Here is a 26,894-nt window from a genome sequence, read left to right as displayed (position 1 = left end):
GGACAAAATTCTGACAAGAAGAAAGTTTACCCATTCTATAAACATAGCCCACACATACTGTGAGATATCAAACAATTATAGCCTGTCAGGACCTTTTTGCAAATCCCACGCCCCGGTCAAATTATTTGATCCGCACCTATAGGCCCTGTTTGTGACTTTTCATAGCCAGCGTACAGATCAGTCAATTTCGTTGTTTCCTTTTAATTCTGAAACGAAGACTTACAAAGGTCGGTGGTTCTACCCAGGTGCCCGCTAGTGATGAAATAATGCACGGAGGGGCACCTGGGGTCTTCCTCCACCATCAAAGCCGGAAAGTCGCCATATGACCAATAATTGTGTCGGTGCGACGTTAAATCCAACAAAATAAATAAACGAAACGAAGAACGTGGTTGACGGAAAATCTCTCTACAAAGGTTTGGTTAGTTTGCCCAGTTAAGTATCGAAACCAAAATGAATATTAGGAACTGTAGCATGACATTTGAATATAATACATTTTAGAAACTGCAACATATACTCTTTACAAACAAGGACAAAACTCTGACATTTAAAGAACAAGCCACCCAACTATACCGGTTCATATATGAACATGTATACATACAAGCAAATTTAAGAGAAGTAGCACAACCAACTTACAAGACGATGTACATAACATTTAAACTATAAACGAAACTGACAAAAAAAACAAGTTGAAAATATGGATTCTCTGTAACCTATATAAAGGAAACTTGGGTTTGGGATTGAGAGTGGGGAGGAGAGTTTATAGCGGAGTTCTACGCGCTAAGGGCATGTCAATATTACACTAATCATATCTAATCATATCATATCATATCTACGGTAAACATATAACAAAGGCCATAAAAGCTACCAGTACACCAAGTACAGCAAAGACGAATTAATTGGACCTTTTGTCTAATCCGGCCAGTTTGTACAGCTTATTTGGCAATCTGATGGACATATGTGATATATGTAGATATTTCCTACTAGCGGAGATGGATACCTAAACAATACTGAGCGGTTAGGTCATTGAGCGAGGCTGGTTTAAAGCAAGAACGAGTCATTCAGACATACTGATAGCAGAATTAAATTCAAAATACTTCATTTATGACAGATTGATTGATTAAAACCATCATTCATTGAATAAAATGAACGTTCTAACTGCTGACCATGAATTTTGATATTATGGCTACGCTTTGAAAATTTGTGCAAATATGAGTATATTTCATTTGATAATGAAGTATGGACTGGAATATATGATAGTATTTGAATAAAATAACAATACCAAACTCTTCAAGGGTAAAAAATGCTCTTATTCTGGCATAGGATACTATTCTACAAGTGTGCATTATCAGCATTGTATCGGGAACTAGGTGGAGATTTTGCGCGACATTAGCGGCGCAATATTAATCCGAAAGAAAACGAGTGCATATCTTATCATAATTTTGTTTCATGTTCAGCTCTACAGAGTAAATTTGAAAATTGTCGACGTAAATGTACTTTTTGACGCTACGTCACCGACTTACGCAGTGACATTAGTGACATTAGTGACGCCACAACCCTTACACGTTATATTGTTGTCTAAAGTTCCATTTCAACTAAATGAAGTTGAAAAATCAGTATATAATTATAGGTTATTAGCTTTGTATCGGGAAATATGCACGAGTTCTGCAGCGGAAATATTGCGCGACTTTAGGAGCGCAATATTCTTCCGCTAAAGAACGAGTGCATATTTAGTTTTAACATATTCATTCCCAAAATAGAGTTACATACATTGATACATATATCATACTGTGACGAAAGCAAAACAGGAAAGGATAAGAATGAAAGACAAGTCTTATAGAATTCTTCTCCTTTGCGGACAAAATATAACTGTATGAGCATATCGAGCTAAAATGCATATTTCCAGATTTAAAGATAATAAACTTTTTATTATATACGTATCTACACGTATAAATATAATGTAAATATTATGATTTTGTTCAATAGTCTGAATAAAAGAATTTATTCAACGACACATTAAATTACGTCACGTTCAGGCGTCAGTGTATGGGAAAATTACCAATGTAACTTTACGGGGAATATAGAAACTAGTATGTAATAATGTTTTTAATTGCGTCAGTTTGACAGGTTCAAAGTGTACTGCTGTGGTTTGGGATTTACTAATTTAACTGATTTAATGGTTACCTGATTGTAACCATTACGGGCAAATGTGTTTGCTTCTGGTTGTTATCTTCGTGTTAGGCCTACGTTTTAATATAGCAAAATAATCATTCAACATTCTGTCCAAATTTCATTCAAATCTGTCAGCAAGACAAACAATCAGGTGGGAGTCAGAAAAGTTGCTTAGCATATTATGTTTTGTTAATTTTGTTCGCCAAAGTTTCTTATACATTTTGCTAGATGTTCCTGATCACACTTGTCCAAAGGAGTCTTTGAGGAACATGTTTATATACATGTAGGCCTACCAGTTTTTTTTTTAATTCACATAACTCTCTTAAAGAATGCTCACCAGTTATTTGAATTGTATAATGGTAACTTTGTTTAGATATCTTTCGAATCACATTATACTTTTTATCATTCGATAATGGTCCCTCATAGTTAAATCATTTATTTATACTACATAAATAAATAGGAATTGTTGAGCCGAGCCTTAGATAGTGAATAAATCATTAAAAATCAAATTGAGCTTAAACACTCACATAATTATGTCAGATATTAATTCTATAGATATAGACCGTCGTATATATCCGAAGGCATGCCTTTTAAAATAAAAGATCAATAAAAAGTATAACGTACATGGACCATGTGGACTGTTTAACAAATTAAGGGACCTCCGTCGACCGGTTGGTTCACGGTTTCGAAACCTCGTTTGGTGTGTAGAGTCTTTCGTGCCAGGAAGCATTTTAGCTGGCTAGCGGTTCTACCCAGGTGCCCGAGTCTTAGCGAGCCGAGATATTGCCTGGATTGGCACCTAGGGTTTTCTTAAGTAGCAAGTTCGCAAGTTGTAAAGAGAAGTAAGTAAGGATTTGGATACTTGCCGTGAAAGTTTTTCTATTACCTCCCTTTTATAATAGCTGTCGCTCTATTTTTCATTTACTGATTCCGTACATGAGCGAAACAAATAAACAAGGGTAATTTTATTCAATAATCAGATATTTGAATTTTACGTTTGAGACTATAACATTTTCACGAGTAAGTAAATAGCTTCTTTGATGTGTTGTAAAGTTTAGTATATAAACAACATTAAGGTTATAGATGGCAACTCTGGTTTCACTACAAATAGGCTTAAATCTTTCGCCTTTTACTAAAGATTTCCGTGCAGTGGAACAATCAATGAGTCTACAGACTTATTACTGAAATCCTCCACATCGGATGGTACACAATTAATATTCATAAGATGCACTGACTGATAATTCCACGGACTCCAAATAGAAAGTGGTTAATCAAATTTTGGTCTGCAAACGAATTTATTCCGAACTTTAACAACTGATCATTTACACCTACTTGTTAGATTTTCACTATAAAATATTTCTAAACTTTGCTTTTTCCCATCCTAATATTGATATTTTAACTTAACACATGTTTGATGTGGCCAGGTAAACTGATCATACACAAGTGTAATAAACCTTTGACATCGTTTTAAGTATAAGAGATGTTGGTCAAATTGACTAAAGAAAGTAGAACTTTTAACTTCTCACATATGAAAAAAGAATATTACATTTGTTACTTTCTAACTAGTTGAATAATATTTATAAAATGCTGGGCAGAGCTTTTGCATTTTATCATTTTATCTCACTCAATATGAAAAGACACTCATGTAATAGTATTGTTTTAAAATATTTAAATTGACAAGTATATATCATCAGTCCTCGAAATGGAAGTTTTAGAATTATTGTTACCTCCCTTTGCCAGTCTTGGTTGGGCAACCATCATAGATTGAACATAGATGAATTCCGAAGTTATACTTGTTTTAAACTTGACTTTTGCTTCAGATAGTTGAAATATCCCAATATCTATCAAACGCAAATGTAAAACTACAAATTATATTGAAATAAAAAGAAAGAGTCCATGTTTTACATATTTTAACAGGAAAAATGAGATGATTAAAGAGCAAAAACGAGAATGATAACATTAATGTTAACAACATAAAACATTTGCAAACTAGAATTGTTCAGTTCTGTTTTTGTTTTGTTTTCAACAATGTATTGTTGGCAAATCAGAGATCTCAGTCTTCACATTTCTTTCAGCATCAATAACATCACCGCTTTCATCTCGATCAGGAGTACAGACCACAATCTTTTCCTTTTTCATGCAGGTATTGTTTACTTTTGTAAAGCAATTATTTTTATCTCCGTTTGACTGATTTTGCTTTCTTGAAGCTATTTTGTGTTTTTGAAAGTCTGCATTTCTTGAGAATAAATTACTAAACGTCCCAGCAATTGCTGCGATAGGCAAAGCCAGCACTACGATCCCATTGACAGCACAAATAACACCTACTACGTATCCAAAAGACGTCGTCGGATAAAAATCACCGTAGCCTATAGTTGTCATTGTTATAAGCGACCACCACATAGAAATGTATGTATTCTCAAACATACTTGAGTTGATTTCTGCCGAAAATATCAGACACCCGTAAACAACAACGGCAATCAAGAAGGAAAATAGGAGAAGTCCTAGTTCTTTGCAGCTATAAGTAAGGGACAGTAGCATTATGTGGAGCCTGTTGTATATCTTGTGAAGCCTGAAGATCAGCAATAATCTTATAACATAAATGCTCTTGCATATGTAATACAAATAACCGTATTCCTCCTCGTAAAACAAATCTTTCCTCATTTCAAAGGCGGTGGATATAATCATGGCTACGCACAACACAATTTTTGATACATGATAAACATTTTTAAAATATGTCAGTTTGTTTTGGCAGGCGCTGAAGTGAAGTATTGTTTCTGTAATGAAAAACACTACGCAAAACATGTCTACTGCAAATAAAGCCGGATGTGGATCACTAAACACCATAAGCACTCCTTTTTCCGGGTAAAAATATATAAGATATTCATATAAAGTCTCATTTGCAAATATATCGATTCCATCTGGATTCTTTGACAGGTACTGTGATACTCGCACTCTTGGATCCAGCCATATAATATACACAATGACACTAACGATCACAACAGCGATATAGAAAAAACACCATATCTGAAAGAAGAAAAAGAATATATGGCAATGAATATGGCTTTTCTTACGTAGCGTTAACACAATAAAACGTTTAAAATGTCTGCATAAAAAGATTGTGTCTCATCTATAGCTTGCCTTATTTATTTTCTTTTTCCTTGGGATGATATTCATTGAAATAAAGGCTTAACAAAATATGTGTTTTACAGGTGTACTTCAACATCATTGCTAACATCACTTAGTTGTTTCAAGCAAACTGAAATCAAACTTTTGACTGTAATATGTAATAATGGCATACAGTTAAGTAGTTCGTCTTGATTATGAGTAAATTAAATCAAATGCTAAACTCAAATGCATATCAAACACAACTCTTTAACATTACTCGACTTAGTTTTGTAAATTTAAGTTTGTTTACCAATGATTAATACCTTGGCGGCGGCTGACGATCCCGGCTCATCTAGAAGTAACCAAAGAGTGTTTTGCTTATCAGCATGACCACTTTTGCCTTCTCCTTTGACCTCACTTGGCTTTTCAGTTTTATTTTCCGAATGTTCTGCGCCAAACACTGTTCGTTCAATGCTGTCTTGGACTTTATCTGTATCTTCATTGTTTTCAAACTTGTTCTTATTTTTAATAAGTATCTTTACAGTTTCTACATCATTGTCAACTTCGTACAAGTATTTCCAACAGCAAGGGGCGACCAACGTTAAAGGAATGTTCCAAAATAGGAGCTCTTCTTTGAAAACAACGGGACATACGTCTCTTGGTACATGCACCAAACCATATCTGTATGCGTTCAAAATGTGCCTAAACAACTGAGGATCTCTTTCAAAACTATGCGTTTCTATACTGGTGCCTAGTTTGCTTAGTTTAGTCCCTTCAATCCTATCTACTGTCGATTTCCTGACTTTAAATATTTTTCCTCCAATGTCAATAGTGACGACTTTATTATCCATATTTATCGCATTAAATTCTGCTTGTTTCATGCGCATATATAAATGTTCATTAGATGCTATATTTTTTTCCTCTTTTGAGACGAATGTTAGATTAATTACTTCAAATGTGTGTATTCCTATTTTTGTCTTACCCTTCTGTTGTCATGAATATGTTTGTCTTAAATTCCCTGTCGCCTGTATCTTATATTCACAGTATATGGGCGCTATTTTACGATATATCAATCATTGGTCATTTTGTATACAGGAAATGAATGATTTTTACTTTGAAAGAACAATTTTCAAAGAGCATAATGCCTAATGGGTTCATATTTATACAAAGGTTTATACAATTGTGCTATATGTTTTGTTATACTATGGTAATGGAACCTTTTGTTTTCATAAAACTAACCGAAATGGACTAAAACTGGTAAGGTAAATGGAGAATTAAGACTGATATTGATCAAGTAAACAGATGCACCTGAAACAAACTGAAAATAAAAAGCATGACTTCATTATTATATCAATATAATTTCTGTAAAACAGTCGATGTGTATTTCACAAGTGAATACAAAGGTAGAAAACAAATTTAGTACTGTACTAAATTGAAATGCAATCCCGTTTCAAGCGTGTGTCCGGGCTTCTTTCAGTAATGTTCATGACCCGGTTCTTCAAATAGTTCAAACATAAAAAAGATGAAAATTCTCAGTCACGACCCCTTCTAAATTTACAAAATACTGATAATGACATTACACTCTAATACATTTCAAACATATATAATTATATATTATAGAGGCATATAGTAAAAAGGTCATTGATTCCCCACTTGTCTGATTTTTTTACCAATATGTTTAAGGCCAAGTTTTTTTTAATTTATCTTGCCTTACACATTCCACAGACTGAACTATGTTCTTAAGAAAACATCAAATACATTAATATATCTTAAAGAGAAGGCCTTATATTGCATATTACAGCGGCAATAAATCACACCACTTTATAAACATTCTTGATACAGGCATAGGAGACCAATGCTTATTATATTGATAAATATAGTGTTTAGATAAGGGTAGATTTACCGGAAGCACAGAGCACCCAAAACACAGCCATAGAGCCATGCATCGCAAAGTAGGCCCACAACAAAAGAAGCCGTAACGGAAAAATATTGTAGACGGGTTGCTTCAGAAATCCAACAAGTATAAATATATGCAAATTGCTGGGGGAAGGTGAAGCAAAGATGAATACTAAACAGGGAAAGCCACGTTCCTTAAACGTAGTATTCCTATAACGTCGCAGACACGCACGTACGAAAGACAAACACACACACACACATACAATTAACATACACAGATAAACAAACAGACAAGCAAAAAAAAAACAAAAACTTCACGCACTGTGGGGCACCGCGCATGACAAACACGCACTGATACATATATACACACACATAAGCAGGAAAAAAACCAACAGTCGGGCACCGCTTAAGGACAGCCGGCGGACTAAATTATGGTGGGCGCGATAACTTACTCATGGTAAAATCACTGTGGGGCACCGCCCAATACAAACAAGCACAGATATATATACGCACACACAGAATCAGGAAAAAACAACAGTAGGGCACCGCCTAAGGACGGTCACACAACTTCTTGACTTATGTGAAGTATTGAGCAGCAAGAACCATTCTACACGTATTGAACAAACTCTTGCAATGAAAACCCGCTGTCTGTTAGTAACTGAATTTGCGAAGATATGTGCTAGATCTTCGTTTAAAAAAGATGACCATCAAGCATTGTTATGTTTGTATTTGGCAAATAAAAGTTAAAAGGTAAGGATAGATAAATGTTTGTAAAGTTCCAAAAGTAAATGTAGCCTAATATAAGTTTCCGATATTTTTTCTAACCTGCACTGTTTAAGTAAGATTAACAAAAGCATAACAAGTGCGCATGTATGTCATTTTATTCTTTATCTTTATTAGTTATGCCTGTCAAAATGTGAAAACAAAAGTTTTCTGTTACAGTAAGAAAAAAAAATGTGTATTGCCCTTAGTTTTCAACCCGAATCTTCTTGCTTATTACAAAAATATGTAAATGAAATGTATACGGTAAGACATTAAAGGTTTCTTTCCGAACGAGGAAGATTGTAGTCGATACTAAAAGCAACAACAATGGCTTAACTTCGCGATGATTAAAACTACAAGATTTAAGGGAAAGTTTGAGGTGTTTTAGTCGAACCTTATAATGCTTGGGCGATTGCATTGTACTGATCATTGCACTTATATTTCTTTGTGTTACTCTTCACACATATGCGTGCAGCCTCCTGTGAACTTATAACTTCACGTGTTCCGGCAACTTGAAAAGCAGTCTGTATTTAGAAACTGAAAAAAATGCAAAATGCAAAAAAAAAAAAAAAAAAAATGCAAACTGACATTAAACAAGTGATTCCCTGTTACAGTAATCAAATTATAAGGAGATCATTCGAAAGCATGAAGGGCAATAAAGAAAATTAATAGCGCCGCTTTTCATGGAAATACACGCTAGTTCCTTGTGCACCACCGTATGAACACATCTGCGGATGTCTCTAAATTGTTTTTGTTTTTTGTACTTGTAGCATGTGCAAATGTATTGTGTTGCTTAACCCGGGGCTAGAGGGCGTAGACGGTAGCATCCATTTCCACTACTGTCCATGAACAGGCTCAGTCAAACCGAGCCTGCGACATTTTCGTTTTGTCGTGTTGAGCGTTTCCACCATTTTAAGTGGTACCCTGTTTATTAGCTCACCAGGTGAGCTATTGTGATCGCTCACCGTCAGGCGTCCGTCCGTCGTCCGTCCGTCGTCCGTCCACACTTTCCTTTAAACAACATTTTCTCCTAAACCATCAAGCCAATTTTGATAACACTTCACAGGGATGTTCCTTGGATGGTCTTCTTTAAAACTTGTTCAAAGAATTTAATTCCATATAGAACTCTGGTTGCTATGACAACCGAAAGGAAAAAGACCTAGGCCTTTGATATTTGGTATGTAGCATTGCCTTTTGGTTCCCTACCAAAACTGTTCAAATTTTGCCCCTGGGGTGAAAAGAGGCTCCGCCCCGGGGTTCTCAAGTTTTACATAGACTTACATAGGAAAATAAATAAGAATCTTCTTGTCTGAAACTGCAAGGCTTAGGCTTTTGATTTTTGGTATGTTGCATTGCCTAGTGGTCCTGTACCAAGATTGTTCGAATTATGCCTCTGGGATAAAAGGAGGCCGTGCCCTGGGGGTCCCAAGTTATACATAGACTTACATAGGAAAAAGCTTTTAAAAGTCTTCTTGACTGAAAGTTCAAGGCCTAGGCCTTTGATATTCAGTATGTAACATTGCCTAGTGGCTCTCATAACAAGATTGTTCAAATTATGCCCCTTGGGTGAAAAGAGACCCCGCGACGAGGGTCACATACTTTTTATATGAGTTATTTAGGAAAAAATACTTCAAAATTATTTGATCATATTTCCTAGACTGTTTAATTATAATTACCGTATGACCCCAAGTAATTAGGCGTCACTTGACTGTAACCTTGACCTACTGACCTTCTTTCTTGTTTTTTTTTAAGATACAGCTTTGAAATTTGGATGACATGTACAGTTTTGCACACGGACCTTAATGTGTTCAAGCAAGCAACTCTACTCAGGTGAGCGATATAGGGCCATCATTGCCCTCTTGTAAATTGAACTCTATGTTCATAACAAACCAGAAATAATTATAACAGCGAATTCAAGTTCAGTCTGAATTTTAAAATAACCATTCATCGATGTGCTGTTTAAGATCAATAAAGGTATGAAGTTAAGAGTTGAATATTTAATAGGTTTCTGATCGTAAACCATGCAACTTTCACATTTATCAGATATGAATTTAATTACATTTTGCCCAAGAGACAAGTTTCTATAGTTTCATAATAAAGCCCTAAAGCTTATGAAGTGTACATTTACTCCGTGCAGATATGTCTAGAAATAGCAAGGATATACGTTGTAACTTTATAATGAAACAGAATGTAATAAGTCTTCACTCAGGTTTTTTTAACGTATGTCATGTTTCTAAGCGTTAAACAAATCAAGTAAATTACCCTAAAAATGAAATACAAATTGGCTGATTTGCCTTGGAATTTGTGCGCCAGAAAAATTGTTTGCGGAAACATCTTACAAAAGAGCACAGGCAAACAAGCAGATATTCTGCATGGGTATTTTTATTCATGGGAATGAAGTCGAAACAGTACAATACTACAAAGAAAAATGAAACTTTTGTCACAGAGATTGATGATTCTGTATGAAATAAGATAGAAACACACTTAACACAGATGTAGCTAAACAGTAAAATTTGTATTACCAGTTAAACCTGGAAATCCTTTTAACAGTGACATATAATTATGAAGCTATGCATACACAGTTGATTAATGTATTAGATGATATTAAAAGTTATATACATTTTATGAAGATTTCTTCATTCAAAGAAAACATCTTATTTAAAAGATAAAATATATAAGTGAAAGATGTGAATTGGATTGTTAAAAACATCTTTTGAATTCCTAAATTTCTTCAAACCACTTTCTGTAGTGACATCAAAAACTCTATGATCGTTTACTATTTATGTTAAAACAAAGTTGTATATTTGTCAAAATGAAATTTATTCGTTGTATCTTTCAGCTTCGATTTTAGACAACCCCAATCTTAAGCCTGAAGTGTTGATACTTTCATTTCCAAAATGTCCCGCTCGTGTCTTAATTTACCTTATTATCCATAATTGCTGTAGAGAGAGTTGTGGATACTAAAAAGTTATTGTTATGCAAGACATTCAACGTTTTCTTTTTAACGGCACTGTAATCAAAAGAATGAAAGCAATATTCTATTTAAAATCCAATAACTATCCATAAGGGCCTCTTTGGACATGGTTATGGTCACTGACATTACACCTCTTGTCCCTGACCGTTATGGGTTCTTATGTGAGGAAAACGTTAAAATGACTCATGGAAGATCGATATTCTATCCAGATTGTCTGTGCCCATTACTGTGGCAACATACATTTTTCCAATACTAAAATCTTTAAAATTTCTTAAAAACTAAATGACAGTAATTCAATAATCATAAAATGGCAGCGATTCAATATACTTAAAAGATAATCCATTTCGACAGTGTAAATATACCGCGTACGCGCATTTATGAATATTTTAATAGATCATGGAGATCATAAAACAAATATTCTATTCTGTCATAGATTTTCTGTCTGCTTTGTGGCAAATAGCATTGTTATAATTATTAGTTATTGGACACCACGTCCATTAATATACATTATTTATGAAAGTTTAAACATACTCGCTCAAAGCATTACTTTAAATACTAATTACTTGATATTTACAAAAAACACACATACAATACAAATAAATTACATACAGAACAGGCGGGACAGAAAGCTTTATACTTATGCGATTTTTTTACCTGTATATAACTTAGAGTGCTTTTTTTTCAAAGTCTTCGATTTATTAAATGTACATAAAAATAATTTGTAAATTATATTAGGATAATATTATTTGTAATTTTAACTCTTTAGTTTATTTGTTTATTTGTGTTGGGCTTAACGCCGTTTTTAACAGTATTTCAGTCTTGTAACGGCGGGTAGTTAGCCTAACCAGTGTTCCTGGATTCTGGACCAGTACAAACCTGTTCTCCGCACATAACTGCCAACTTTTCCACATGAATCAGAGGTGGTCGTTTATCAAATCGTCACGGAGAGCATAAGCTCCGCCCGAGGATCGGACTCACGATCCGTAGATAAACACCTTACCTACTGAGCTAAGTGGGCGGGATTAAGTAATAAGAAGCCAATACTTGTAGGTCTATTATAAATAATCAATATAGGGTATAAAATGTACATAAATGGTCATACAGTATTAATATCTCATTAACAGATTTTCACCTTATATAACAAAATACATATCGTGAGGAAAGGGGAAAAGAGTGTAACAAAACTGTTGTTTGAACGACGTGAGACAGGCGGCCGGTCACATCAGGTTTTACTGAAATGTGTAAGTCTTAAGGGACTGAATAATAAAGGATTTGGATTGTTATTGCGATGAGCCATATGTTTATATATATGTGAACATGAAACAATGAGTATGCTTGTCTTATGAGAAAAGAACAACAAGAAACCTACAAGTATAAAGATACATTAGTGATTTTAAACTGCACATTGTCTTTAAGTTTTCGTGAATATAATATTATATATCAGTTTAAAATCAATATGGATCTGGGCGCAGAGTTGAACATTTAACATATTTCTGTTCTGTAATGATATGTCTTTCATATTTACCAAGACACAAATTGATTTTACATCAATATTATCCCATATAGCCTATGACAGCTATTAGCATGACCTCATCTGGAAGTGCCTTGATTAAACATATTTATGTAAATACTTCCGGAATTAATCAAATCATAATAAAAGTTACAAGGAATAATTTCTCCATATGTCTGCCATAATGAATTAGGACAAACTAGTTTCCCTTTAGGATTTCTGCTGTTTGTACTGGTTCAAATGTCTCACAGTGCATGTAAGTTTCTTTTTCCATACATAGTATCTGTTTCTGTTTCCGCACTTCAGTTATATGCTTCTGAAAGTCAGCATTTCTGGAATATAAACTGCTAAATGTTGAGGCAATGGCAGCAATTGGTAAGGCTAGTACAATCAGTCCATTTATAGCACACACTATGCCTACAACATAGCCCCATGTTGTGGTTGGATAAAAATCGCCGTATCCAACCGTTGTCATGGTGATAAGAGACCACCACATCGCAATTTGTGTACTTGAAAACATATCTGTTTCTATTTCGGCTGAGAAAATTAAGCAACCATAAACGACGACTGCAATCAAAAAGGAAAACCCCAGGAGCAACAGTTCTTTGACACTATATCTAAGCGATAAAACCATTATGTGTAACCCGTTGTATATTTTGTGAAGTCTAAATATCAGTAGAAGTCTCAATGCGTAACAACTTCTGAAAGCGTAATATAACTTGCCAACCCTTAAGTCATGTCTGTCTAGTAAATCTTTTCTGAATTCAAAAAACGTGGAAATTATCATGGAAATGCACAGAAAGATTTTCAGTAAATTGTACGCATTTAAGAAATAATTTCGTTTATCAGGACACATGCTGAAATGAACCAGCGCCTCAAGAATGAAAAACACCACACAGAATATATCTAGACACAGCAAAGCAGGATGTGGGTCAGTGCCAGCAAATAAAACTAATTTTTCATTAAATATGTACACCATATATTTATATATTGTTTGGTTAGCCAACACGTCGACTTCAATGTTCTCAATAAGGTACTGAGATACTCTTACTGACGGATCCAGCCATATGATGTACACAACGACGCTTAGGACGACAACAAAAATGTAGAAGAAATACCATATCTGAAATATAAAGAATTAAGAAATGTAAGATTAAATGTTCTTGCATGCCAGACAGGGCTTTCTCGTGTTTTTACAGGGGCTGGAAACCCAATCTTACATCCCGGGTTGTAAGTTGACTCTTGGGTGTAATTTATAATTGAATGCATGAATTCATACGATACTATGATAAAACAGTGCTTAAAAGAAAAAAAAATCGTATGGTATGCAAGAGAAAGAATCTTTCACTGGTAAAAGGTGCAGGTGAAAATATCTGTTTCTCGGGAAATAGTCTTGCGGTAACTCGGCGGAGCCACAAATATCCTTGAGCAAGGTATTTCAGAAGAAGAAGAAAGATTTTCGCCAATATTTGTTTAATGCTTGGTGAAATCATTTTTATATTACATTGCAAATATTTGTATATAGACACATTAATCCAAACGTTGAAACTATTATAAGTGTCTTAAAGATAGTTTGTGATTGGTTTTGTGCATAATCCCATATATTTACGTGAACTTTAATTGTACACTTTATTTTGTGGAACAGTGACCTTTTCCGACAGAAAGTCGTTGTCATATTATTTATTGTTTTAAAAACTAATTCTCTCTTCTGTTTGGTAATATCATCTGTTAAGGAATTGTAACCACTTAAGTGTTGCATAAACCTCAGCTGACAGACATATTTGAAGATTCTGTAGAATGATGTAAGCTCCTGTAATGTTTTCGAACCTTATATGTGGATTTTTTGTTACTTTTACCCTACATTGTACTGAATATTCCATTATAAGCAATGCATGTGCATCAATAAAAATCAATTAATTTCATATCAAAGTTCAAGAAATTTTATATTTCTAAAAGAGCAATATATGCGTTAATTTGTTTGTAACCGGTATTGATCTGTAAATGTCAATTTGAAATATTATCTACGTATTTGCCGCTAACAAATTAGGTCTCATTTTCAAATTTATTGGTTTTATTGCTAGTTTATTTGCATTGAAGTGTTGTTTGTATATACTATACGTTTTAAGGTTCGTATAGAGTAGAATCATTTGACATTAAAAATAGTAAATAAAATTTCTAGTTAAAATTTCCTATTATCTCGGCATAAATTAACTGTTTTTGTGTTAAATATATTCAGTAATATGGGCAAATGTTAAATGGCGAAAGTTTCATATCATGATAGATTTTAGGCCATAGAATAACAAAAAAATATTGTATTAAAGTCTTTAGAATTCTATATGTTCCCAGAACCAATTAATGAAAACGCACAGAATATAATTTATAATTGATTTTTGCAGAATGAGAACTTGGAACACTTTGAAAAAAAAACTGTTACAGTATTGACGAATCAGATCAGCGAAGTTTATTTTGAAATTTCATTATTCCAACTACACCATCTTTAAGGTAAATCGTTTCCTGTTTATGGATGTTTTTTATACAGGTTTCGACACCAAATCTAACGCAAGGCGTATATACTAAACAAACTTTTTCATATACTCAAACATTAATATTTTGCCAATTCTTTAAAATTACTCAGAGTATATCTTCAGAATTGTTCAAACAAAATATAGAAAATCACTTATACTATGAGGATACTATTACAAATAGGAATAATGATTATTCTTAAAAGTAGTTGAAAAAGACATCAAGGTGTTATTTGCTAAGGTTTCTTTTATCATAATTTGAAATATGTCCCATGCTCAGAAACGATTTTTCTACTCAGTGTTATTTACAGCTCTTACTGAATAGAAAATTATAAAATAAAAATAAATGTTAGTAACCCAATCATCAGACAATTACATAATATCATATCTTAATTATTAATGCTTTTATACGACTCTGTGAATACCTTGGCTGCAGCTGAAGACCCGGGCTCTTCCAGAAAAAGCCAGATCCTGGAAGCTCTAGTCTGCTGATTTCCAGTCCGGTTTTTGTAAACATCTTCAGTAACATCTGAATTAGTTTTGCTATCTTCGGCAAATATGACATGTTTGATGCCGACTTGAGCTTCATCAACCTTATTCTGAGAATCATACTTGTTTTCTTCCTGTAGGAGAATTTTGAATGTTTCCACATCCGACTCTGCTTCATACAAATACTTCCAACAGCAAGGCGCAACTAGAGATAATGGAATGTTTCAGAACAGCAATTCTTTCTTAAATAACATTGGACAAACATCCCTTGGAACATGAACAGTCCCATCCCTATGAGCGTTTAATATGTGCCGAAACAACGCTGGATCTTTGTCAAAATAACATTTATTCACTCTGCCTTTCAGCTTTGATAGAAAACTCCCATTGATGGCTCTAAGTGTTGAACGTTTCGTTTTAAAAATTGTTCCGCTCATATCTATTTCTACCATACTTTCCATACTTGCTTTAAAAAGCTTTGTGCGTGTTTCTGTGTTCACATCAAATAGTTATAGTGTACATTTCTTTTCCATGGGACTATAATCGATAATTCTATTTAGTATCAATTTAATATCCATTAAGAATTTTTAAATTATAACAATCTGTACGATAATGTTTAAGTTATAGGAAACTTTATAATGACATAGCATGCATGTAATGAAACTAGAGATAATGTTTATTTTGATGAAAATGAATTTATTTTGTTACAGATTTCATGTCCATTTCATAGTAGACTGAAAACATGTTCATTAAATTTTACGGTAGATACTCGTACATTACTTAAACATAATATTTCGACCAATGATCGGTAATGTGATGCTAGACAAAAGAACTTTGTAAGACCGTATAACGCTCCCTCCTAGTAACGCTCTCTTCATGTGAGAAGCCATTAAGCTGACTGTGGAAGTGTCCGTGCCTGTAACAATGTTCAGAGGGCAACTATACCTTTTTCCACTATTCCATTTGGAACTAAATGACAGTAATTCAAGTAACATCAAATGACAGTGATTCAATATATTTAAAAGATAATCCATTTCGGCAGTGTAAATATACCACGTACACGCAGTTATGAATATTTAATTAGACATGTAGATGTTGAAGCAAGTATTCAGTTCTGTCATAGATTGTCCGTCTACTTAATGGTTGACAGAATTGTTATATTTGTTAGTTATTGGACACCGCGTCCATTGATACACGTTATTGTTTGAAAGCTTAAACATACTCGCTCAAAACATTACTTTAAATTCTATCCACTGTTATATTCAAAACAAGACAGTTACAATACATATAAATTACATACAGCATAGACGTGACAGAAAGCTTTATGCTTATGCAAATCATTTTACCTGTTTATAACTAAGAGATGTTTTTATTTTTCAAAATCTTTGATTAATTAAATGTACATAACAGTAATTTGTTTTGTGGGTGGGGATAACGTTCTGTGTAATAGTAAGTCTTAAGGAGCCAAGAATAATTAGTAAGTCTACAATAAATGATAAAAATATATGGTATTATATGGACATTAGGGTCAAACAGCAGAAATTTTATAATTTTATTTACATATTTTCACTTTATATTAACGTCAATGCATTTAAAAACATAACATCAGGAAAAGGGATAAGAGTGTAGAAACATTGTTGTGGAACCTTTGTAGAATAAAATGACAGGTGGCTGATCACATCGGGTTTTACTGAAATAGGTAAGTCCTAAGTGACTGAACACAGGACCTCGGCAGTTATTGCCGTGAGCCATGTTTATGTATATATTAGTAAATACGAAGCGAAATGGGTATGCTTGTATTATGTGAGAAAAAGAAAAACAAGAAACCAACATATACAAAGATACATGTGTGATTTTAAACCTCAAATTTTCTGTAACTTTTCATGAATATAATATAAGTGTAAAATCAATATGAACATGGGCGCAAAGTTAAATATTTAATAGATTTCTATTCTGAAATGATATATCTTTAATATTTACCCAGACACAAATTGATTTTACACCAATATTACAATACATATAGCCAATAACAGCTATATGCATGACCTAATCTGCAAGTGCCTTATCGAGCCAAAATGTTGTACAAGCAAAATTAATTTCCATGTAAATTCATCCGCAAGAAATCAAACGAGCCGTGCCATGAGAAAACCAACATAGTGCGTTTGCGACCAGCATAGATCCAGACCAGCCTGCGCATCCGCGCAGTCTGGCCAGGATCCATGCTGTTCGCTTTTAAAGCCTATTGCACTTAGTGAATACGTTAGCGAACAGCATGGATCCTGACCAGACTGCGCGGAAGCGCAGTCTGGTCTGGATCCATGCTGGTCGCAAAGCCACTAGGTTGGTTTTCTCATGGCGCGGCTCAAATGTACAAAATACTGAAACGTTTTAAATGTAACTTAGGAAAATTAGAAATGGCACTTGTAAAAACATTTAACACATTCCTGATTACTGACTTCTAGTCAGTTACTGAGTATATGCATGTAGTGTACTGCTCCAGGTATTGTACTGTCGGAATACAATTTTTCTAACCGATCATTTGCTGAAATAGGACCATGCAGATACCTAATCAAACTGTTTTAGCAAACAAAAATAATAAATAAATTCCTTTTAAATAATCAAACGCATTAGACATTTCTTATGCATTAACATTGTAACTTTAGCTGAAATAAAACAATAATTATAATGATTTAGAATCACCAAATATAATTAACTGTTGCTAACAAGTCTAAATGTAGTTTCAGATTACAGTAAAAGTTACAAAGAATACCGTTATGCATGAGCCACATTCTGGATATCAGAATGAACATTGGTAATGTCTTCTTGCATAATTATTATTTTTGTACTGCTGAAATCTATACCACAATAGTCCATTTACAAACTTTAAAATGCAACCTGCTTGAAAATAAGTTAGAAAAATATTTGCATAAAAGCAATACAATAACGATAACATTAAAAACAGTTTTTCACATTTTCACGTGAATTCAGTTTGGAAATCGAGATAAACCATGTATGTACGAGTCTCTTTAAACTAGTCGTGTTTTGGTCACTGGCACCAGATCAGAAAGAAAATGCCTCCGTACGTGTTATACCCTACCCCTAGGTATTCTATAAGAACCATGGTCGTGAACGGGAAAATATACTAACCCGTTTCAATCGGGTATTTCATACCTAAAACATGCAGTTCAGTAAATGTGTACTATTAATATTAAACAAGCAGTAATTTATCTTCCGTTGTGTACCGGTCACATTTCTTCAATACTTCTTATCTTAGAAAAACAACGTGTAGTCTACAGTTTTTTCAAAGGTACACAAAAAACTTGCTTGAACTTCCCTGGTGAAGTTCCGTTCTAGATTACAGACACACTCTGATTGGCTGATGCGAAAATGTATGTCAGTCGTCATTTTACTACACGTGTACGCTAAAATATTTATATGCAGCATAAATGTGCAAAATGAATTAAATAAACAGAATAGATGTATACCAATGTATGATTTCAAATTCAAAATCATATACAAAATGAATTTCATTCATCATTTCGAGTCTTATCGTAAAACTGTGAATATATTGCATTCTTTTTTTGTTTGTTTACATTTCGTTTAACATGTGCACACTGCAGTGACCTCTAGACCGGATGTTCATTAGGGGAGTTCACGCAAGTTTTTTCTGTAACGTTGACTAAAGCATAAAATATATGGAGCATCTCTGCAATATGGAATATTGAGACAATGTGACTCTTGCACGATGGAAGATAAATTATTGCTTGTTTGATATCAATAGTACACATTTACTGAACTGGGTGTTTTAGGTATGAAATACGCGATTGAAATGGGTTAGTATATTTTCTCGTTCATGACCATGGTTCTTATAGAATACCTAGGGGTAGGGTATAAAACGTACGGAGACATTTTCTTTCTGATCTGGTGCCAGTGGTTTTGGTATGTAACGTGAATTTTATATGAATATTTTCTTATTCATTTGCCAAGCGTTTCTTTTTATTTGCAAAAAAATGTATATTATATGAATAAGTACGATTTCACGGTCACGAAGCTGTATTTACTACCTAACCCAAATTATATTAAGTTAATTGTTTTGATTTGTTTAGGTAAGTTTCTATCTGTTCAAAGATTCTTAAATATTCGGACATAAATACAATCTCGATTAAAAAAAAAATCATTTAAAGTTATCCCCTAACTTAATATATGAAACATACGTTTAAAAGGCTGTAACTAATATTTTCTTAATAACTATTGCATTTTTGTTCGACCGACTCTTTTCCTAGGAATAGCCGAAGAATTAAATGAAACTTCTTCAAATCACTTTTTATGTGAAACAATTCACAACTCAATTTAGTATATTTGTTAAACATGTCTCTCGGTGCCTGCCATAATATATTAGGAAAAACTACTTTCCCTTTAGTATTTCTGCTGTCTATACTATTTCAAAGGTCTCACAGTGCATCAAAGTTTCTTTTTCCACGCATAGTATCTGTTTTTGTTTCCGCACTTCTGTCATATGCTTCTGAAAGTCTGCATTTCTGGAATATAAACTGCTAAATGTTGAGGCAATGGCAGCAATTGGTAAGGCTAGTACGATCAGTCCATTTATAGCACACACTATGCCTACAACATAGCCCCATGTTGTGGTTGGATAAAAATCGCCGTATCCAATCGTTGTCATGGTGATAAGAGACCACCACATCGCAATTTGTGTACTTGGAAACATATCCGTTTCTATTTCGGCTGAGAAAATTAGGCATCCATAAACGACGACCGCAATCAAAAATGAAAACCCTAGGAGCAGCAATTCTTTGACACTATATCTAAGTGATAAAACCATTATGTGTAACCCATTGTATATTTTGTGAAGTCTAAATATCAGTAGAAGTCTCAGTGCGTAACAACTTTTGAAAGCGTGATATATCTCACCAAGCCTAAAGTCATGTTCATCTAGTAAATCTTTCCTGCATTCAAAATACGTAGAAATTATCATGGAAATGCACAGAAAGATTTTCAGTAAGTGGTACGCATTTAAGAAATAGTTCCGTTTATCAGGACACATGCTGAAATGAACCAGCGCCTCAAGAATGAAAAACACCACACAGAATATATCTAGACACAGCAACGCAGGATGTGGGTCAGTGCTAGCTAATAACACCACTTTTTCATTAAATATGTACACCATATATTCATATATTGTTTGGTTAGCTAACGCATCGACTTTAGGGTTCTTCGTAAGGTATTGTGATACCCTTACTGATGGATCCAGCCATATGATGTACGCAACGACGCTGAGGATGACTACAAAAATGTAAAAGAAGCACCATATCTGAAACATAAAAAAAAATGCGAGATGTAAAATTAGATACTGTGCAACGTGTTTCTAATCGAGTGCTAAACTTTCTTACTGTTCGATTAGTAAACTTCATATGTTACATCTATTTTCGTCAATAGCTTTTTAATGCTTAATGATACTATATATAGTTCATCTGTTAGGTCTTTGGAATGAAAAGAATTCTATGAGAAACATTTTTATCCGAGCGAGTATACATTATTTCAAATTGAAATTGTCCTTCTGCATAATTTACACTGGATTCAACCATATGAGCAATAATTGACGAAAGGGCATTTCTGGGTACACAATTATTTTTGTAATTAGTCACAAAATTACTTTTCAAGGTAAAACAATAGTACATTGAGTTGTACGAGGGGTGTTCGAAATACCCGAAATGTGCTCTTATATTTTTTAAATTTGAAAATATGACGGATATGAAATTAATGAATGCGAATTCTTAAATAATAAACTTTTAAACATGTCTCCTAGGCAACATCACTACCGCATAAACGGCCCAGCGTCATGATGACGCTGTCATATCACATGATTAATCAATGTTTATTTTCTAAACCTTCCTTCGATTAAAAAATGAATACAGTTCATATAATATTCCTGTCGTATTGATAAAATGCTACACTAAATTGTGATTCTGTATCAAATGTCTCTTTAATTTATCAAACGTGACTTAACGTTATTTTTTCTTGTCCGTACCAAGAGTTGTCAACAAAATTTTCCCGACCATTTTCAAAAGTCCCGTCCCACTGATAAAACTGTGTCCCTTTAATCTTTTGCGGATATTTATTGAACGTCCCGCGTATAATGTAAAAGTCGTCAGTTTCAGTGTATCCTAGTTGATCGCGGCCGATGAGGCGATCATATTGAATAGGACAAGTATATGCGCGCTGGGGAAAATATTTCATGATGGACCTGTGAATTCTTTACTTGTGGGTGAAACAGGTCTCATAAGCGTAAATACGACTAGCTTCTACTGATTATAAAACATACCGTACGATTTGTTATTATGACTGTACCTGTTTAAGCAAACAATCCGTCAGCAAAAATTCACAAATGATCTTTATTTACGCATACCAAAATCTTAACTGGCGATTTTTGAGAACAAATGTGGTTTTAGTACACCCAAACACTCAATCTGTAAAGTTATACATCGAAAAGTATATATACGTAGATTAAAAGATTTTTACTGACTATCTATAAGGATATCACTTTTGAACAAAAAGTGGTTTTTTTGAAAATATGAAATAAACACAGTTTAAATAGAAAAAATATGATAAATATCCCGCATGCTCCATGACACATGTACCTGCATTTAAAAAAGTCAAGAAAAAACTTAAAGTTCGCACGCTTACTCCACCTTTTTTGCCGAAGAACTGTTAATTTAATTGGAGTGGCCTTAAATGAAAACGTTTTCAGTTTTGAAATTTATAAATTCTGAATACATTAATGTAAATTCTAAGCACATTTGTATCTTGCACTTAATAAACAGTTTCATATAAAAACGCAAACATCTTACCGATTTCTTTAAAATTACTGAGAGTACATTTTAGACGGCAAAGTTACATGATATATTTAACAAGCAAATTTCTTTTAACATGACGATACTATTCAAAACAAAGTCTTGATTATACTGACAAATACTCAAGAATGGTAAAAGATAGACTATAAAAATTAAATGGTTTAGTAGTATTTTCAGCTACTAAACATCAAGTACACGTCAGACAATTACAAATTTTCATATCTTTATTCGTATTGATGTAATACAACACTGTAAATACCTTGGCAGCGGCTGAGGACCCGGGTTCTTCCAGAAAAAGCCAGACCCTAGAGGCTCTAGTCCGCTTATTTCCGATCTGGTTTTCGTTAACATCCTCAATTACTTCTGAATCAGTCATGCTATCTCCGGCAAACATTGTTTGTTTGATGCCAACTTGGGCTTCATCAACCTTATTCGTAGAATCATACTTGTTTTCTTCCTGTAGGAGAATTTTGAATGTTTCAACATCCGACTCCGCTTCATACAAATACTTCCAACAACAGGGAGCAACTAGAGATAATGGAATGTTCCAGAACAGCAATTCTTTCTTAAATAACATTGGGCAAACATCCCTTGGAACATGAACAGTCCCATCCCTATGAGCGTTTAATATGTGCCGAAACAACGTTGGATCTTTGTCAAAATAATATTTATTCACTGTGTCATTCAGCTTTGATAGATAACTCCCGTTGATGGCTTTAAGTGTTAAACGTTTCGTTTTAAAAATTGTTCCGCTCAAGTCTATTTCTACCGCACTATCCATAGCTGTGCACATGTTTCTGTGTTCACATCAACTAGTTAAAATGTACATTTCATTTTCACGACACTGTAATCGATAATTCTGTTTACAATAATTATTCATTTAACATGCATTAGAAAATAAAAGGCAGTTATCCAATATGCACGTAAATGGTTTATTTTATAGAACACTTCATAATAATATTGTGATGAGATCCTATTCCACGATGTTGAACCTAGAGATATGTTTTTATTAGCATATGAAACCTGAATTTATTTGTTATAGATTTCCTTTCCACTTCACGGTAGACTGAATCATTTTCATTAAATTAAACTCGTATTTTTCTACAAAATACATATTTCGACCAATAAACAGTAATGTACTGTTGCATAAAAGAGCTTTGTATGACCGTATAACACGCTCCTTTATACGTCGTGCATTATAAATTGATACATCCATTTGATTAACACTCCCCGGGAGCTTTATGAGGGAAGAAAGTACAACAAATCCGTATGAACATCTATAAACAAAACCTGTATCATAATTCTAATAATAATACTTAAAAATAATGATAATAATAATGAAGATGATAATAATCCGATAGAGGCGTAGTTTGAATCCCAGCTTTGATACAAACAAGACACAAATGTAATAATAATAAAACAATCATCATTATCGTCGTTGTCGTCATCAAAAGCATCATTATCATCATCATCTTCGTCTATTTCTATAAGGGTAAATTAGTTTCGCAAATGTTAGCGTAACATTTTAATGGTATGTTAGGAAATAAAAAAAAAGAGAATAGACAAGATGTATTGCGTAATTAATTTTAAGTACATGTGATACAGCTAAATGCAAGTGTCATTGATATTTTTTAATATGAAGCTGTTTGAAACAAACACTATGTAACTTCCCAATTTAGAGTCGTAGACTCTTATAAGCACTGCTATTTATGTACAAACACTAAATCTAAACTATATGATTGTTACCTAAAAGATTTTAAAATGAGCCATAAGGGGCATAGCCAGCCAAAATGGATGTTGAGGGATAAATTAGGGGGGTTCATAAATAAGTAGAATTGTACATGCGTGTATTTTGATGTGTATTCAAAGAAATAATTTGCCCTTTTGGAATTCCTATATCTCTTTATTATTACTGTTTGGTAATGTAAAGCAAATGTCACAAATATTTAGACTTAATGCAATGTTCAAGTAGTCTGGTGGCAGAGAAAGGAAGAAGAAGCAAAGTATCTTGTATTACTGAGAGAATGTAGGTATCCTGGACTTCAGCTTGTCAGGATACGGATTATATCACCCAGGAAAGTGCCTACGCCTTTAGTATCTTGAACAATGAAATGGGTCCAATCGCTAAGGTTACTTTGTCTTAGACTAGCTGACAAACGATGCAGAATGTCCTTTGTTAAAACGTAAAGCTGGTGAGACCAAATATCTCGTATATAAAACTTTCCTCTGGCTACCTTGCCTAAATAATTCGTGTACCAACGATTCGTAAATGATTTCAATTATGAGCTAGATAATTTCAGGGATCAGGAAAAATCATTCAATATTTCAACTATCAACCTTCAACTCAAAATCAGCAGCTTAAACTCCTACAGGTTGGAGATACTATACTTGACTGGTCTTTGTGTCGAAGTTTCCTTCAGACAATGTCTTTGAACAACAACGTACGAGTCCTATCGCATAGAAGGTCAGCCTATGTCCTCTTAATTAAAGCTGCAACTCATTAAGATTGCCCTGACTCCTGGATGCTCAGAGCCTATATGCTATCACTTATGCATTCAACTACCATATAGGTATAACCCTGATGCCTTGGCTGTACTTCCCCAAAAACTCTGAACCTCGTCTATAAGCTGGAACTCTCCTACTTTCTCAGTAGATCACCAAAACCTATGTCTCCACCTCAGCTTTCCGATGCTCAGCCTATATTTGCTATTGTCTATAGCATTTAACTACCCCTAAGGTAAAACTCCTATCCGCTGGTCCTAAAGCTCGAAACCTTGTTGAAATTCTTCAACTCTTCTTTAGTCTATGAACTTCAAACGTCTTCTTTTCAATAATTTATCCACCCTTACAGTGTAGTTGCAATAACTTCCTTATCAAGGTACTGGGATAGATTATTAGTTGAATCCTCGATATGTCTTCTTCTATCGCTGGATACAGAATGATCTTTCTATCATCCATCTACCTATTTATACCTTAGCAGACGTGAGCTTTGATTGGTGCTATTTATAGAACTTGTTTCTGATTGGTCCAAATTTATACATAGTATTTTACAACGTGTACTTGCTCTATCAAATATCTGGTAACTATTGTTTATGGCATAATGTGTGATGCTGGGATCCAGCCATCGATATAATGAACCTAAATCAGCTACAAATGGCCCAGATTCTATTATTAACAACAATTCAACAATAATTATAGCAATGATAGCATGAAAAGGGAGTCAAGCACTATCTTTGCCTTTGTGTAACTTTATCAATATATCAAATATACGAATTATTCTGACACAGCTTAATATTGAACCAATTAGATCAGGTTTGTGAGCGTAGCGAGAAGAAAATTTCTTTTAAAGTGCTCTGAGGTCTGAACTGTAGGCTTTCCAAATTATACGCTTGCCGTTATTTAGGTTGGCGCGTTGGGTTCATCCCGGAATCAAAAAGTTATACACAGTATACCAGGCTGTAGGAGTTTTCAAAGTTAGGGCATAGGGTTGGGGAGATTGAGGTAGGGGGAACTCCAACCTGCCAAGTTTTGGTATTTTAAACGCTAAGTTTTGAGAGAAAGGAGTTCTTCTTTTTATTTTTACCGGAAAAAAAGTTTGTATATTAACTGATACTTTTATTACAAAGAGATAAAAAATCCTAGATATTGTACTTTAATTTTTGGTTTATCAGTTTGAGAACTTATTCTGATGAAATGCCATCTTATTTTCAAAAAAGTGTTGAAACCTTTCTCTATAAGAGGGGTACGGTGGTCTTCGCCTGGAAAATTTTGAAAATTGTGTATACCAAATCCTTAGTTTTAAGAGGATTTTAACACTAAAAATATAGCGATCGCCTATTCTAGGTTTAAGTATTATTATGTCCAGTTATCCTTGAAAAAACATTTGAGTAGGAATTTTTATTAGGGTGCTAGACCCTTTTAGGATGTGGTACAATTGGTGATTGTTTCAAAAGTCAGCTGCAGAATTCTAGTTTGAGCTTTTAGGAAAAAATAATCTGTATATTCTTATCAGTACGAAGGAAACATATAAACGATCAAAAGCTGGTGCTCCCCTCCCTTACCTCTTGGCCCTAAAGCCTATATATATAGTATAGGTTATTGATCGTACGTTGACAGTAAAAACTACACTATTTAAATTAAACTTAATTTGTTCTTCAGCAGTGTTAAATGTTTAAACGTTGATGTAAATGTTATTTCTTCATTATTGATAAAGAAAGAGTTTTTATGTTAAATCTAAAAGCAGTTCGAAAAGCAACACCTCTTGGCCCTAATGCCTATGTATATAGTATAGCTTATTGATCATACATTGAAATAATGTAGTAAAAACCGCACAGTTACAATAGATATATATACCACCTCGGTAGCCTAGTGGTAGAGCGTCCGCTTCGAGTACGGGAGGTCTAGGGTTTGATCCCCGGCAGCGTCATACCAAAGACGTAAAATGGTACTAGTAGCTTCCTCGCTTGGCGCTCAGCATTAAGAGGATAGTGCTAGGACTGGTCAGCCCGGTGTCAGTATAATGTGACTGGGTGGGGTATCATGCCACGTGTCTAAGGCGTGACATTCCAGTGAGGCAGCACTATAAGGTTGGGCTTTGTGCT

General features: G+C 34.0%; 2 protein-coding genes, 1 non-coding gene and 1 pseudogene across 3 annotated transcripts; 1 reads left to right on the top strand and 3 right to left on the bottom strand.

The window, feature by feature from the left end:
- The first annotated feature begins 3,256 nt into the window (after window positions 1-3,256).
- LOC123537668 (U5 spliceosomal RNA) lies at window positions 3,257-3,374 on the top strand. Its single transcript, XR_006683608.2, has one exon. It is a non-coding gene; the product is annotated as a U5 spliceosomal RNA (small nuclear RNA).
- An 817-nt stretch (window positions 3,375-4,191) lies between these two features.
- LOC128550213 (potassium voltage-gated channel protein egl-36-like) lies at window positions 4,192-6,125 on the bottom strand. Its single transcript, XM_053528749.1, has 2 exons — window positions 5,598-6,125; window positions 4,192-5,193 (listed from the first exon to the last, which is right to left on the bottom strand). The coding sequence occupies exons 1-2, from the start codon at window positions 6,123-6,125 to the stop codon at window positions 4,192-4,194; spliced, it is 1,530 nt and encodes a 509-aa protein (XP_053384724.1).
- A 4,339-nt stretch (window positions 6,126-10,464) lies between these two features.
- LOC128550212 (potassium voltage-gated channel protein egl-36-like) lies at window positions 10,465-15,885 on the bottom strand (annotated as a pseudogene).
- A 3,471-nt stretch (window positions 15,886-19,356) lies between these two features.
- On the bottom strand, window positions 19,357-23,347 carry LOC123537062 (potassium voltage-gated channel protein egl-36-like). The gene is made up of 2 exons (XM_045320611.2): window positions 22,553-23,347; window positions 19,357-20,753 (listed from the first exon to the last, which is right to left on the bottom strand). Exons 1-2 carry the CDS (start codon window positions 23,084-23,086, stop codon window positions 19,857-19,859), a joined length of 1,431 nt encoding a protein of 476 aa, XP_045176546.2. The 5' UTR covers window positions 23,087-23,347; the 3' UTR covers window positions 19,357-19,856.
- Between the last annotated feature and the right edge of the window lie 3,547 nt (window positions 23,348-26,894).

This window comes from Mercenaria mercenaria, chromosome 17 (assembly GCF_021730395.1).
Source record: "Mercenaria mercenaria strain notata chromosome 17, MADL_Memer_1, whole genome shotgun sequence".
NCBI classification, from domain to species: domain Eukaryota; kingdom Metazoa; phylum Mollusca; class Bivalvia; order Venerida; family Veneridae; genus Mercenaria; species Mercenaria mercenaria.
This window is presented reverse-complemented; position numbering and strand designations above follow the sequence as displayed.

What these genes read in the sequence shown, in the direction of transcription:
- LOC128550213 (XM_053528749.1), bottom strand. Translation starts at nt 6,125, where the DNA reads ATGGATAATAAAGTCGTCACTATTGACATTGGAGGAAAAATATTTAAA. An exon ending in GATCGTCAGCCGCCGCCAAG is followed by an intron (nt 5,194 to 5,597) that starts GTATTAATCATT and finishes TTCTTCTTTCAG; the next exon opens with ATATGGTGTTTTTTCTATAT.
- LOC123537062 (XM_045320611.2), bottom strand. Translation starts at nt 23,086, where the DNA reads ATGTGCACAGCTATGGATAGTGCGGTAGAAATAGACTTGAGCGGAACA. An exon ending in GGTCCTCAGCCGCTGCCAAG is followed by an intron (nt 20,754 to 22,552) that starts GTATTTACAGTG and finishes TTTATGTTTCAG; the next exon opens with ATATGGTGCTTCTTTTACAT.